Consider the following 15,828-nt stretch of genomic DNA (forward strand, 5'->3'; position numbering starts at 1 on the left):
AACCCTGGCAGGGTGGGGGGCCTGAGGCAAATCAGCCAGTGCGGGGTCCCCTTCCAGTGAATTCTAATGGGGGTTAAAAGAGCGGGGTGCCCAGGGCGGTTGCCTTGCTTGCCATGCCCTAAGGACAGTCCTGGCAGTACCGCTGAGCTACCAGCCCTCCCTAAAATGTGCCCAATTCTAGCAGGACTGTCTGTTTCAGCAAACACCAGTCTGCCGCCTTCTGAGCCAGACCCGAGGTCCGTCTAGACCAGGGTTTCTTAACCTAGGGCCCCCAGATGTTGTTGAACTACAACTCCTAGAATCCCCAGACATGGCCTTTGTGGCTGGGGATTCTGGGAGTTAGGGTTAGGGTTAGGGTTAGGGTTAGGGTTAGGGTCAGCCACAAAGGCCATGTTTGGGGATTCTAGGAGTTGTAGTTCAACAACATCTGGGGGCCCAAGGTTAAGAAACCCTGGTCTAGACCAGTGCTGCCTACCGGCAGCAGCCCTCCAAGGTTTCAGGCAGGAGTCTGCATGCAGAGCAGGTGCTCTACCACTGAACTGTGGCCCCTGATTAGTCCAAACACATCCCACTCCGCCCTCCAACTCTCCCTCCCCAGGGTAAGCAGATATTCTTACTCCTCCTGCACCCACCCAGCTAACAAATGACTCCATGTCTGGGTGTACAAAGCGTGGCCTCCCTCCTTCCCTTCCCAGCCAATCGACGAAGCGCAAGCTGCAAAGGTGGGGGGGGGCCTCCTGGGTCCTGGCCATGCCCCTTCCAGCTGCCACCGAGACACAGGGGCCGTGGCCTGCCTACGCGTGGGCAGTGGTGGGGGAAGGGGCTGGCAGCAGCAGACTGTCTCCAGGCCACTGGCAAGTTGTTGTTGTTGTTGTTGTTATTAATTCGATTTCTATACCGCCCTTCCAAAAATGGCTCAGGGCGGTTTACACAGAGAAATAAAACAAATAAGATGGCTCCCTGTCCCCAAAGGGATCACAACCTAAAAAGAAACATAGGACACACACCAGCAACAGTCACTGGAAGTACTGTGCTGGGGGTGGATAGGGCCAGTTACTCTCCCCCTGCTAAATAAAGAGAACCACCACAGTAAAAGGTGCCTCTTTGCCCAGTTAGTTCCCGACGCCCCTGCAGCCGTCACCCACAGGCATGTTGCTTGCTGGATTGCTTGCTGAGCATTTCCTCCTCCTCACCCTCTTCCTTTGACAGGCAAATATTATTGAATCGGATTTCCAAAAGGGAGTGATGAAAACGGCAGCCTTGAGAGCCCGGCGGCAGTCCTTGACAATGGTAGGTGGCACGGGGAGCGTGCATGTTTGTGCCTAACCGACATGGCCAGGGGTGGCCCTTTCAAGAGGCAAGGTGAGACCGTGGCTTCCAGCAGCAGATTACTGGGGCATCAGCAAGATGCCACCACTTCAGCCGTCAGAACAGCTCTTTGGGACCACTCTGACCCATTTGAATCGATCTCCCGGTGCTCTTTCCGATGAGTTTCGTGGCTGAATGGGGATTTGAACTCAGGTTTCCCCAGGCCTAGGCCAGCACTCTAACCACTCCATCACACTGGCTCACAGCACTCGCTGTTGGAAACCGGCCTTGTTCCCTTGCTCCCGTGCCATTTCCAATGCTTTCGAGGGGCAAAGCCACATGCACCTCACCTTCGGCAACTCAACACCTGGGGTCACCCTGACTTCCAGAGCATATACTGGAGATTGGAGCGCATTGGCTAGTGACCGTTTGGCAGTGGCAGCTTTTCAGGGCATGCTAATTGGTGGATATGGGAATTTGAAACCCATTATGCACATACACATATATCCATGCACACTCTAAGAGTGTAGGGGAAATATGCAAGCTGAATAGTGGGACTGCTCCAGAAGCACAGTCGCTGAATTGTGTTCGAATGCACAGACAGTATTTTGCACAGGCAAACTGCTTGTGTATATTTATGGAAGTTTCTGGGCAGCAGAAGCTGGCTGTGCAAAGCCCTGATTGGCTAGAACTGGTTCCATCACAAACTTACCTCCATGCAACAAGTTTTCAACTGTTTTAAAATAGCTCCCACTTTAAAAAAGAAAAGAAAAAAGAAAAAAGACAAAGGAATGAATGTTCATATAATTAAATAAATGTCAGTACTCTAAAGGGTGGGAAAGGGCTAGACTCAGGGGAGGAAAAACCATGCCAAGTCGTGCTCTGAATGTCTATCTGCGCATGAAGATCCGGGAACTGGATTGATGATTGACTACAAGGTTTGAATTGAAATCCCCATTCAGCCATGAAACTCACTGAGTGACTCTGGACCAGTCATGTATCTCTCAGTCAGCCTAACCTACGTCACAGGGTTGTTATCAAGATAAATATAGCCCTGTACACTGCTCTGGGTTCCTTGGAGGAAAAGCAGGATAAAAATGTAAAAATAAATAAATACATAAAAATGAAATATGTTCTTCTTCCTTTCTCCACCCCTTAGACTGGAGAATCTTCAGATGAGGCCTATCAGGAGAGCACGGTGGTAAGTCTCTAGAATAAACTGGAAATGGCATGACATTGAATGGGTCCAGACAACCGCCTCCCAACTTTAACTGTTGGTTACCAAACTCTGAATCTGTCCATTCATGAGTTGCCCCTTGGCAAAGGCACTTTTTCAGTGCATTTTATATGGGGGGTTGCAACCTGTGGAACTCCAGCTGTTGCTGAACTACAGCTCCCATCACCCCCACCCCCACTACAATATAATAAAGCTGGGGAGAGTTTGTTTGTTTGTTTGTTTGTTTGTTTACCTTCTATACTGCCCAAATGTTTGTCTCTGGGAGGTTAACATAAAAACAATTAAAACACATATAAAAGTTAAAACAATGCAACAATTTTAAAACAGCCATAAAATTAAAAACAGACAGTTTTTAAAAGCTGGGAAAGCTTGGGTGAAAAGATGGGTTTTCAGATTTTTTAAAAAAATTCCCAGAGATGGGGAGGATCGTATCTCAGCAGGGAGCGCATTCCACAATTTCAGGGCAGCAACCGAGAAGGCCCGTCTCTGTGTAGCCACCAGACGAGTCGGCGGTAACTGGATATAGATGTCCTCCAATGACCTCAATGAGCGGTGTGGCTCATAGTGAAGAAGACGCTCTCTTAAATAGAGTTGTAGTCCAAAAACATCTGGGAGAGCCTAAGTTGAGCAGGCCTGGTCCTCACCATTGGACCTACAGTGACCAGATGTGCAATGGTGTTCTAAAAGCTTTTAAAAACACAAAAACTACTATAGTGTTTTATCAATGTTTTCAGAGGAATGGAAATGAAAATGGGCAGGAATGTCCTCCAAAGAGTACAACCATTTGTTCATTACCCTAACCCAGTCCTCTGGCTGTTGTTAGACTACAACTCCCATCATCCCCAGCCATAGTGGCCAGTAGTCAGGGATGATGGGAGCTGTAGCCCAAGAACAGCTAGAGGGCCTAAGGTATGCACCCTGGCCCGTATTCCTGCCTCTGTGAAGAAATGACTGCAATTACACCCTAATGGTTTGGGGGTAGAGATAAAGGTGATATAATAGAGAAAGATGTATGTACAACAAGGATATCACCTATTTTTGATCTCTAGGTGGGTGGATGTTGCCAAAAACTGCTCTGAGCAACATTTGCCCCCTGAGATGCTACCATACCAATGGCCAAAATTTGCAGACCTGACTCATGGCCTTAGGCTTATGAACGGAGAGGGGGATTCTTAAGCACTTTCCCCACAAACATGCAGACTCAAGAACACAAATACATAAACATGTATGTAATTCTGTGACAACCAAGTTTTATTTAGTCATGTTTTACACTCCCCCACCCCTCTCTTCACCCCTAGCTGAGAGAGTCTTCAGACTAGAAGGATCAGGCGGGTTTGACAAGGGTCTAGGGCACATGATTACATGGCATTGTTCAGAAATCCCTTGGCATGAAAGGAGAGCTGGTCTTGTGCTAGCAAGCATGAGTTGTCCCCTTTGCTAAGGAGGGTCCACCCTAGTTTGTATTTGAATAGGAGACTACATGTGAGCACCGAAAGATGGGGCCTCCCCTCTGTAATTCTCTGAGTACAGGGGGCCTGTGGTTCTTGAGCATTCTGGATCAGTCAGATGATACTTCCCCAGCCCGCATAATTACAAGTGGATGCACCAAGTGTGCCGGGGAGGAGAGCTGGTCTTGTGGTAGCAAGCAGGACGTGTCCCTGTTGCTAAGCAGGTTCCACCCTGGTTGCATATGAATGGGAGACTACATGAATGGGAACTTGGAACGCTCTTCTCAGAGCAGCTCCATCCCCTTGTCAGATATTCCCCTTAGGGGATGGAGCCACTCTGGGAAGAGCATCTGCATGCTTGCATGCAGAAGGTTCCAAGTTCCCTCCCTGGCATCTCCAAGATCAGGCTGAGAGAGATTCCTGTCTGCAACTTTGGAGAAGCCACTGCCAGTCTGTGTAGACAATACTAAGTTAGATGGACCAATAGTCTGACTCAGTATAAGGCAGCTTCCTATGTTCCTATCCTTTCAGCATATGCACATGGGTGACCTGGAGACCATCTCTGGGGGTCTGGGTTCAAGTTACCAGGGCTCCTCATTGCCTGGTTCATGCTTGCTGCAGATTCTGATACAATGAGAAAGTGTAGTTTCTTCACAACTGTGAATGAAAGCGTTCAATCTCTTCTCTTTACATGCAAAGGGAGGGAGCAAGGGGATTGGAGAGTGTGAGAACCTGAAGTTTGTGCTTTTGCTTGCTCTCTAATAGGAAAGAACACTTTACTGTTAGGTCAAAACGAGGGGTGGCCAGAAGCTCCTCAGCTGTTGTTGGACTACAACTCCCATCATCCCCAGCTGCGATTGGAGTTGTAGTCCGACAGCAGCCGGAGAGCCTCTGGTTGGTCACCTCTAGTTCAAATCCTTGTCACAATTTGTATTTTCTCCTTTCTGTCTCCTCCTGTAGCAAGCAGGGCCTTCAGGACAACTCCAGAAGCATCGCGTGAGCTTGGTAAGACTCCAGGGGCCACAGACTGATGATAACCATTAGATAGTGTCATCCTTCTCAGCACATGTGTTTGGGTTTACGGGGACTGGGAGCTGCTCTACTCAGTAGGGCAGTTCACACAAACATAAACTGGGCAGGAGGCAAGGCCTACCCAGGAGATGAGGCCTATCCAGTTTCAGGAGCTGGGCGTGCTCCAGATTTGTGACTGTGTTTTAGACAGAAGCAAGGTTGAGGGCTGGGGGTTTGATCAGGAGAGCTGGTCCTGTGGCAGCAAGCATTAACTGTCCCAGTTGCTAAGCAGGATCCATCCTGGTTTGCATTTGAATGGGAGACTACATGTGAGCACTGTAAGATAGCCCCCTTAGGGGATGGAGACACTCTGGGAAGAGCATCTGCATGCTTGCCTGCAGAAGGTTCCAAGTTCTCTCCCTGGCAGCATCTCCAAGATAGAGCTGAGAGAGACTCCTGCCTGTAACCTTGGAGACGTTGCTGTCAGTCTGTGTGGACAATACTGAGCTAGATGGACCAATGGTCTGACTCAGGATATGGCAGTTTCCTGTGTTCAGAAGCCCCAGCAGAGTTGGATGATTTCCCCATCTACCTCGTTCTGAAGCTGGGAATGGAATCTAAGTAGGGCACACACATCCTACCCAGATGGGGCTTGACAGACAATTAGGCTGCCCACCTCAGTCTTGTTTTTATCTAACACAGTTGCCAATTAGGAGCGTGCTCATTTCCCAAAACTGGGCAGGACTCGTCTCCTACATAGTTTATGGTTGTATGAACTGCCCTAGTGTGTGACTCTGTCAACACATGCCACAGATTGAAGGGGGAATAAGGTGGCAGAATGGGCTGTAGTGAACCAGGAAGGATTTTGTTCATGACTACACAGATTTCCAGAGTCACCTTTTGTATTTTCTTCTTCTTTTCTCCACCCCCTAGGTAGCAGGACCTATAGACAGTGAGAAGCGGCAGGAGGTCTTGGCAGTAAAACTTCAGGGACATACACTGCAAATGATAGTCATCGGGTTTTAGAATCAGAAGGGACCTTAAGGGTCATGTAGTCCAACCCCTTGCTCAATGCAGTAGCCTACTATGATATCCCTGACAGATGGGCATCCAGGCTCTGTTTGAACACCTTAAATCGAGGGTTCCCAACCTGTGGGCCTCCAGATGTTGCTGAACAACAGCTTCCATAATCCCCCAGCACAATAAATTGCAGTTGGGGTTGATGGGAGTTGTAGTTCAGCAACATCTGGAGGACCATAGGTTGAGAACCCCTGCCTTAAATGAAGAAGAGCCACCACTGTGCAACGCAGACTGTTCCACTGTCATGCAACCCTTATAGTCAGGAAATCTGTCCTAAGGTCTATCTAGCCTGAATCTGCTTCCCTATCATTTCTCATCAGTCTAGTCTTGCCCTCTGGAGCAAGAGTTTGTTCCTTCTTGGAAACAAACTTCAGTCTTTCAGAGTTATGAAGATTCCTATCATATCATTCCTTAATATTTCCTTTTCCACACTGAACATTTTCAGCTCGTGAAAACTTAAGAAAATCCTTGCAAGATCAGGCCCAAGGCCCATCTAGTCGAGCATCTTATTTTATCTACCTACCTACCTACCTACCTACCTACCTATTTATTCGATTTCTATACCGCCCTTCCAAAAATGGCTCAGGGTGGTTTACACAGAGAAATAATAAACAAATAGGATGGAACCTTGTCCCCAAAGGGCTCACAATCTAGAAGAGAAACATAAGAGAGACACCAGCAACAGTCACTGGAGGTACTGTGCTGGGGGTGGATAGGGCCAGTTACTCCCCCCCTGCTAAATAAAGAGAATCACACATTAAAAGGTGCCTCTTTGCCAAGTTAGCAGGCGTCTTGCAGGGGTCTTGCATCATGTAGGGGCCAAGTAGATGGGAATCCCATCTGGGAATCCATTAAGTGGGGGGAAGAGGGCAATTGCTCCCGCTCCCATTGATATTCCCTAGCAGCTGGTATTCAGGAGCATGCCACCTCTGGTCCTGATGCAAGTACAGTTTACAGTAGGGCTGTGTAATCCCATCGGTCTGATAGGACCATGATGGGGCATTATTGGAAGGATTTCCGATAGGATGGCAGGGAGCCCTGACAGTTGGAGTGCCAGTTAAAATCCCTGCTGTTCTAACAGGAATCCTTCCACTTTTGATAGTCATATCGGGGATGGGAGGACCAGTCTTGCTGCTTCAAGAGACATTATCTCCAAGCCAGCTCAGGGCTGCTTTGTAAAGGACTGTACCCACAAAACTGAGAGGTGGGAGGGCAAAAGGAACCCCCCCAGCAGTCACCCATTGGCCCAGTGGGTGCTTCCTGGGGGTGGGGGTGGTTTACCTTGGCCCTCAACCCTCGATTTTCGAGGTACAGTTCTTAACAACCAGGTCTGAAGCTAGCTTGGGGACAAGGAAACACCCACTGAGCCAGTAGGTGCTTCCTGGGCGGATTAACTTGGCCCTACTCCCAAACTTTGTCGTGCAGTCCTTTAAATCCAAATCTGGAGACGGCTTAGAGATACTTCCTCTCAAAGACAACTTCCGAGAAGTATTATTGGGTCAATGCCAACCCGAATAACAATGGCGAGAATGTTGGGGAGGCCCTATCAGCCTCCCTGATATTTTTGTCCACATTGTTATCAAATCAGCACTGATCTGATATTTCACCTGGTCATGGTGCACAGGCCTACGTTCCACCTTGCTGAAGGGCTTAAGACATGCATGGATGCTTGCGGGTTCTGCAGTTCCGGTTTTTCTCCACATAGCGGCGACAGAGACAAAGAAACCATTTTCCAGCATTGCAGGGGCTTTTCCAGGCAAATGGATCTGTTTCCAGCAAAGCACATTAAAACTTGCATTGGTCCCCTCCCTGCATGTACTCTGCAGACTAGGCCTGCCACAGGTCCACTGTAAGCCCTCCAGTTGGCACAAAGGCATCAACAGACCTGCATCAATTTCTGCACCCAGGTCTACGGTGAATGGAAGAGAAGGCCTAGATTGCAGGGCCTAAATTAGAGTCAAAAAATACGAGGGACTAAAGCTACAGCCACCCTAGCCCAGGAGTTCATCTGGCCCCGATGGTACCTGATGTTAGCGACTACACTTGGCTGGTGCATTGACACAGAACTAGGGTTACCAAAAGTCCCTTACTATTAGCAGAGTCATCCCTCATTTCAGCCCCAGATTGTCCCTTTTGTCCCTTATTTCAGCTAATGGGAAGAACCGATGGCCCAGATCAAACCGGTTATTTTCACAAATAATGAAATAAAGGTGATGATCATGATTGGTATTTTTAAATATATATAACTGATGTGTATATATAATCATTCATATATATATATATATATATATATATATATATATATATATATATATATATATTCAATTAAAATTCAATCGTATATATATATACAAACACACACACACAACACATACACAATATAAAAATTCAATAATTTCCCAGTTGTAACTCAGGCTCCTGGTTACCCCTGCATACTCCCCGCCCTGCCATGTCCCTTATTTAGGCAACGCAATGTTGGCAACCTTACAGAGGGCCTTGGAATGCAGTCCTCCACTGCTACTGTGGATGCTTGCAATGGGAGACAAAACGTCTCAGGACCGGGCAGGCAGCAGGACGCCGCTTGCCCTTCCCCAGGGCAGCCTCTTGGCCCCTCCCAGGCTTTTGCAGCCGCTGGTGGTGGGTGCCCTGCACACCCACCCCTCCCCACTGCCAGGCCTGCCCCCCTTCACCCCATGTGTGTGGCCATCCAGCCGGTGAGCCCTTCCTGCACTGACCCCTGGGTGCTGCTTTTCCTCACTTGCAAGGGAGAGGAGAGAAGCACCCTGCCAGGCAAGCAGAGAAAGGACTTGCTGGCAGGACAGACCATGCATCCTGCCTGTGCCAGCCACACACCCCTCTGCGTTGGCATGCTGACGCAGGTGTAGGGGCCGTGGCTGGCACGGGGTAGTGCACCCAGCAGCAGAGGGGGGCAGGCATGTTGCTTGGTCGTGGCAGGGGGTGGGTGGGCATAGCACCCACCCTCCCATCCTGTGCCAGGGCTGCTGCCAGCCTTCCCACACCCCTGTTTCCAAACACAACTTTGAGAGACATCTCACGCAGCCATTTCAGCTGGTGGCAAGCACACTGCTTCTCAAACAACCTCTTGCAAAATATTGTGATTCCAATTGCGGTAACCTTTCTGATTGGAACTCTTTCCGGTAGGACAAACAACAGACGCAGGGATCTCAGAAGAGAGAGGAGGCTTCTGGATCTAAAAGCTTGGTACCATGAAGATAATACACCATGAAAAGAATTATTTTTAAACAAAATCTCTTTAATCTGCAACTCTCACGAGGTGTCTTGCATTCTCACATTCTTATAATGATCACTTTGGTTTGCAGTGTGCATTTTAAAAGATTGTTTTACGGGGAAGGTGGAAGCCCACATGTCTCACTAAAAGATTTTTAACTGATCTTCGTGTGATTATATATATTTCTACCTTTTAACATGCAGCTCCCCAAACGTCAATTACTTGCTGATTGATCGGCTAGTCCAATTATAGGTTTAGCTGGGGTAGATGCTTCAACATAATTCTCCCACCAAGACCTCTTATGCAAAGATAAAATGCCAGATGTTACAAGTTAAAAACCAAACCAGTTTCGATGTAAAAACACCATCATCAATTGTTTACCAAACCAAGTATCACAGCAGTGCTTAAATTCCTTTCTCTCAATTTAAGCACTGCCATGATACTTGGTTTGGTAAGCAACTGGTGATGGTGTTTTTTTAAATATTGAAACCAGTTTTGTTTTGTCTTTAACTTGTAACATCTGGTATTTTGCAAGAGAACCTTGTTACTCACAGGGATTCCATTCCTCACCTACTACTGCGAGCAACAGAACCGCGAGTAATGAGTCCGTATTGCTATGGGGAAAGGAGGGTTAGGTTCCAAAGTGGAGGAAAAATGCAAAAAAATGCCCAAAGAATGGCAAAATAATGCAGAAAAACTTACTGTGGCATGCTCCACAGAGTCTGTATGTGCCCTGGAATCCCCCCATATGCCCACGAATGCCCCAAAATGCCCCCCCCATACCACACAAAATCATGACCAGAAGATCAATTTTTGTAAAGAAAGGAGTCACAAATGGCTCCCCAGAGACAAAATGGTGGGCGGAAGTGACCTCTGCAGTCACTTCCAGCCCCCTGGGAACCATAGATACATGGGTTTTAACCCATTCATAGCTGTGGATACCAAAAATGGGTGTCAATGAGACACCCGCACAGAAACGCGGAACCACAAATAACAAGGTTCTCCTGTATCTTTGCGTAATAAAGAGGTCTTGGTGGAAGAATTGCTTAGAGCCAATATGTGCATAGCATAACCAACTTATCCTGCTTCAACATATTTTCATATGATGCTTCCGATGACCATTCAGATTCTCATTCACCTGTCTCAAGAACTGGTGGGTGGGTGCATCTATACCATTCTGTGAATCTCGGAATCACTGGTTAGATCTACCAAATCTGGTAGAAGCAGTATTTGCTTTCACAACAGTTTTGTGAGGAGGGCCATCCTGTATCTGCTCAGTGTGGCTATGCCATAGTTCAGTGGTAGAGCATTTGCTTTGCATGCAGAAGGTTCCAAGTTCCCTGCTTGGCGGCATCTCCAAAATAGGGCTGAGAGAGACTCCTGCCTGCCTGCAACCTTGGAGAAGCCGCTGCCAGTCTGTGTAGACAATACTGAGCTAGATGGACCAATGCTCTTACTCGGTATATGGCAGCTTCCTATGTTCCTATTCACAAAAGACATCACAGTGGGCGCACACTTGAGAACTCCTCTTTTAATCCCATGGGCCAGGGAAGTATAATCCAAACCAGTCCTCTTTTTGTTACATACATTAGGGCTGTTCTCACAGTGCTAATTAGGGTAGGAGATGCATCCTACCCAAGTTTGGGAGCTGTGCATACTCTTGTTTGCTGATTTGTCTGTGAGTAAACAGCAAGGTAGGAGGGGGAGGAAGTTTTCATTGGTTAACTGGCAGCTGGGATGGAGGACTTTTTTGTCCCACCTAATTAAAGAAGTGGGTACCGCTGGCAAAATCCAATTGATCAAATCAGCATGCTGTACCCAGATTCGATCCCCAGCTTCTGAACAGGGCAGATGGAAAGACCCTCTTACCCATCTGGGGCTTGGCAGACAATCAAGCTCCCTGCCTCCTACCTTGTTTTTCTCGAACACATATCACAAAAACAGGAGTGCGTCTAGCTCCTGAAACTGGCAGGACTTGTCTTCTACCAATTTGTGGTTGTGTGAACTGCCCTTAGGTCCCCCCCCCCCGAGGTCTTTCTTGTTAGAAATTGGGGCGGCGGGGGTGGGAATCATCTTATTTTCAGGCTCCTCTTCCTTTCAGGTAAAGGCAGGTGCATTCCATATTTCATATAACACTCAATTACCTGTATTCAGGGGCACTCCTAGGTAATTTTGGTGCCCGGATCTGAAGAGCTTTGGAGTGCCCCTCCCCAGTTAGAATTAAAAGTTTTTTTAAAAGTTATACCTGCTGCAAATCATCACCGAAAGGTCCAGGGGGGCCTCCTGCCTACCACCGCCCCCCACCTCAAGCTCCTTGCAGTTCTCAAGGGCCGCTGGGCCGAGAGGTCGAGCCCAACAGACACTCCCAAGTCCCGCTCCAGGCGGAGTGCAGCATACAGCGTGGCCTCAGCAGCGTGGCCCCATCATCCCCCCTCCCGCCTGACCCTCATCAACTACTGTGGCAGCAGCCTGTGCAGATGGAGGGGCCCCCCGCAGATGGCGGAAGACTGGTCAGATCTCTGTGCCCCGGTCCTAAGAGCGCCTCTGCCTGTATTTAACCTGTATCTTTCATAACCTGGTTTAATAACTTGTATTCCGCCTATATTTTTAAGCAGGGGTGGGGTTGTCCTAAATTCAGAGCCATCTTCCGTTTGGCTAAATACGGTATGTATTTCCACCCAAAACGTACACAGGGGCCTGGGCAGCATCCTGCCTAGTTGAGAAGGCTCAAGTCGGGTGAACTGAACTGCTTTTCCAGTTGGATGTCCTTGTTGCTGTTCTGCTGGGGGAGGGGTGTGTGTATATTTCAAAAGGGACTTTGGAAACCCGGCTTCCGGGCTGGAAGATGCGTTCAGCCCGCTCGCTTGGGTGGTGCAGCCCTCTGCAGCTGGGACACCACCCAGCCTTATAATTATCTCTAATTCCTCCCCTGCTGCTGCCACTGTGTTAACGATGCCCGCAGCTGCACGCTGAAGGGGCAATTAATTGCCTGGCCCACGTAACCGTGGTTACGGGAGAGACACAGCCGGTGGATAAAGATGGAAGCCGATGGGTCGGAGAGCAGCAAGAGAGAGGAGCGAGTCCGGAGCAGAGCTGGGAAGCATCCGTTTCAGTTTTATTGCCCAGATGTCTCGTGGCTATGGGTGGCCGCTACAGGCCCATCTCTTGGGGGTAGACAGGAGGGTGGGGTGTGACTGCATCGTCTAGAGCAGGGATTCTCGACGTTGGGTCCCCAGAAGTTATTGGCCTTCAACTCTCACAATCCCCAGCCCCAGTGGCCTTTGGTTGGGGATTATGGGAATTAAAGTCCAATCACATTTGGGGACCCGAAGCTGAGAATCCCTGATCTAGAGCCCTGCCACCTTTTCGGATGGGCAGAGCACATTCCACAGGGCGGATGGGTCTGGGGACAAAGTCAGCTCTAAGCAGCCGAAGAAAGGCAAGCAGGTGGGCAGGCAAAATGCAGGTTCCGCAGGTCCGTCCTGTCCTCTAGGTGGGCCGAGGCAGTCACCTAGGGCCCTAATTCTGGGGGATGGGGCAGATGTAGGTTCTGCCTCCCCCAGCCACAAATAGCTGCTCTTTGCATGGTGACGGAAGCTGAGCTGAGATCTGGGAAACTGGCCAGCAGGCACCAAAAGGAAGGCCCCTAGGTCTGCTTGCCAGAGTCCCCCAGTTCAAGATCCAGCCACCAGGCTTTACACTGTTATAGTGCAGGGAAGACCAGTCTGCTCACGGCTACTGGCTGCTGTGCCTGGGGGTGCAAAGACCGCCTGGGTTAGCCAGCAAGGTAAGATCAGCAGTTGGCTCAGAGTCCCGGCCAGGGCGACAGGCTGGACAGTGAGTGAGGCCAGGAACAGAGAGGCGTGGAACCCTGGAAACAGTTGGAGCTGCTTCTAAAGAGGAGCTAGGGACATAGGAAGCTGCCTTATATCGAGTCAGGCCCTTGGTCCATCTAGGGCAGGCTCGTCTACACTGACTGGCAGCGGCTCTCTGAGGCTTCAGGCAACAGTCTTTCCCAGCCCTGCTTGGAGATGCTGCCAGGGACTGAACCTGCCACCTTCTGCAAGGGAAGCAGGTGGTCTGCCACTGACACACAGCCCCATCTCCTAAGGGGAATATCTTATAACAGACAACACTCACATGTGGTCACCCATCCAAATGCAAACCAGACCAGACCCTGCTTAGCAAAGGGGACAATTCATGCTCACTGCTACAAGACCAGCTCTCCTCCATTGGCTGGCGCACTATATGGGGCTGTGGATGAAAGGTTTATATGGGCACCAGGAGACTCGCCTCTTCCTGGAACTCAAGGTAAGTGCTTGAGCTGGCTTTCCCCTTCTTCTGAGTAAGCCCATTAGGAGAGAGGGCAGCCAGCTGAGCACTTTCCCTCCTATGCTGGAGCTCAGCCCTGGTTTGGCATCATTTCTGATTTGGGGGTGGTGGGGGGAGAGATGGAAGGGGTTTCCAGGGATGGGACAGGAGTTGTGCTGAGGGCCACTAGATCCTCTGAAGGAGCAAGGAGCACTGGCTATTCAGGGGCCATTGGGTCTAGGGGGCTTGTGTCTGGGCTGGAAGTTTTGGCTTCCACCTCTCAGTGGTGTGTGGTACAACAACAAAATATTTATATACCGCCTTTTCAACAAGTTTCCAAAGTAGTTTACATAGAGAAATAATAAATAAATAAAATGGCTCCATCTCCAAAGGGCTCACAGTCTAAAAAGAAGCATAAGACAGACACCAGCAACAGTCACTGGAGGTACTGTGCTGGGGGTGGATAGGGCCAGTTACTCTCCCCCTGCTAAAGAAAGAGAATCACCACGTTAAAAAGGTGGTTGCCCAGTTAGCAGGGATACAAGACATCTTTGCCCCCCAGGCAGACACCCAAATGCTGCCCTCTGCCCTTTGCAAGCAATAGCCACAGGAGGCAAGTGAGCCGGCTTGGGGCAGCAGAGGGTCTTCCTGCTGGGGTTGCACTGATGTTCCTCTTGATGATACCCTTAGTTGGGCTGTCAGCAGGGACTAGAGCCTTGGCAAGGAAACAATAGAGTTGGAAATGCCCGAGCCTGCATTCTGATAAGCCTGCTGTTGTATTGACCTAGAAACAACCATCTGGCTTGCCCACTAGATGGTGGCAAAGAGTTACTTTTTTGGTCCGATACTACGATCCAAGGGGCCCAAATTAACCACAATAGCAGGGGCTCTCCAACTTGGGCACCCAGATGTTGTTGGACTTCAACTCCTATAATCCTGCAATGACCATTGTGGCTGAGGGTTATGGGAGTTGGTCCCACAACTTCCAGGGACCCAAGTTTGAGAACCCTGTATGATAGTCATAGGAACAAGGGAAGCTGCTGTATACCATTGGTCCATCTAGCTCAATATTGTCTACACAGATGGGCAGCAGCATCTCCTTGGAGATTCTGCCAGGGAGGGAATTTGAAGCCTGCAGATGTTCTTCCCAGATCAACCCCATCCCCTAAGGAGAATATCTTACAGTGCTCACACATGAATTGTCCCATTCAAATGCAAACTAAGGTGGACCCCACTTAGCAAAGGAGACAATTCATGTTTGCTACCACAAGACCAGCTCTGCTCAATGGACCTTGGGAAGTTGGTCCTCTGCTTCCACTTTGCCAAATCAAAGCAGAGTGACCAGTGACTGATGCCAACTTCTGGGCATTAAAGCAGTAGCCTTCACTATTTTTCAAGCGGGGAACACTTTGGCAAAAAGCTATTCAGAGGAGTGCTATTGCCCACTATGCTGGTCTATGTGCGCTGTGCTTTGCCCAACCCTGGGTAGGGGAGGGGCTTTAAGTGAGAGAGAGCCCTCTTGAGCCCAGGGCCATTTTAGCAGGTGTGCGTGGCCTGCTGGAAAGTGTAGTCCTTCCCAGTGTTGGGAAGGACTACACTTCCCAGCATTCTGTGCATGCCTTCCAAGATGGCATTGGGGCTCAAGGGGTTCCGTTTCCTTAAAGGATCCACACCAGCATTTGGGGAAAGTGCAGCACTGCTCAGTGGGTACAGTCCCCTCTGCACAATGCCAGGGGAACTGTCAGGAGTATATGAAACAGGCCTAATAAACAGTGGGGCCATTCACACAGTTGGGCGGGGCGGAGGGCGGCTGCATAAATCTTACCTTCCCCCAGATGATCCATGGAACATCCTGTACATCACGCACCAGGCAGCATGGAGTTCTGGAGGCCGGGATGACTCATTCTGGCCTCCAGGTATCCCACAATGCACCGCATGCTGAGTGCAGTGCATTGGGGGATTCCCCCAGGAGACGCGTGCTCTAGGCACCCATCTCTGTGTCTCCTCGTGCTGAACTAAGCCCAAGGAGACACACGATCCCGCAGTCTGGGCTAACGGCACATTGGCGCCGTCAACCCAGGCTAATAAGCTGGGTTAGGCAGCACTGCCCCACCAGGTCTGGGCCCAATCCCAGCAGTTCTCACGTGCAGCCTGACTCAAGCTGGGCTTCCCTAGCCTGGGTT

General features: G+C 49.5%; 1 protein-coding gene across 2 annotated transcripts in view; it reads left to right on the top strand.

The window, feature by feature from the left end:
* CATSPER4 (cation channel sperm associated 4) overlaps window positions 1-9,490 on the top strand; it is a 34,423-nt gene extending 24,933 nt beyond the window's left edge. For both annotated transcript variants that reach the window (XM_053266807.1, XM_053266808.1), the window contains exons 11-14: window positions 1,210-1,290; window positions 2,468-2,509; window positions 4,954-4,998; window positions 9,247-9,490. In XM_053266807.1, coding sequence (XP_053122782.1) covers window positions 1,210-1,290; window positions 2,468-2,509; window positions 4,954-4,998; window positions 9,247-9,315 — 237 coding nt within the window. In that variant the 3' untranslated portion in view covers window positions 9,316-9,490. The remainder of the gene's footprint in view (window positions 1-1,209; window positions 1,291-2,467; window positions 2,510-4,953; window positions 4,999-9,246) is intronic.
* The last annotated feature ends 6,338 nt before the right edge of the window (window positions 9,491-15,828 follow it).

The sequence above is a fragment of the Hemicordylus capensis genome, chromosome 7 (genome assembly GCF_027244095.1).
Source record: "Hemicordylus capensis ecotype Gifberg chromosome 7, rHemCap1.1.pri, whole genome shotgun sequence".
Lineage (NCBI taxonomy): Eukaryota > Metazoa > Chordata > Lepidosauria > Squamata > Cordylidae > Hemicordylus > Hemicordylus capensis.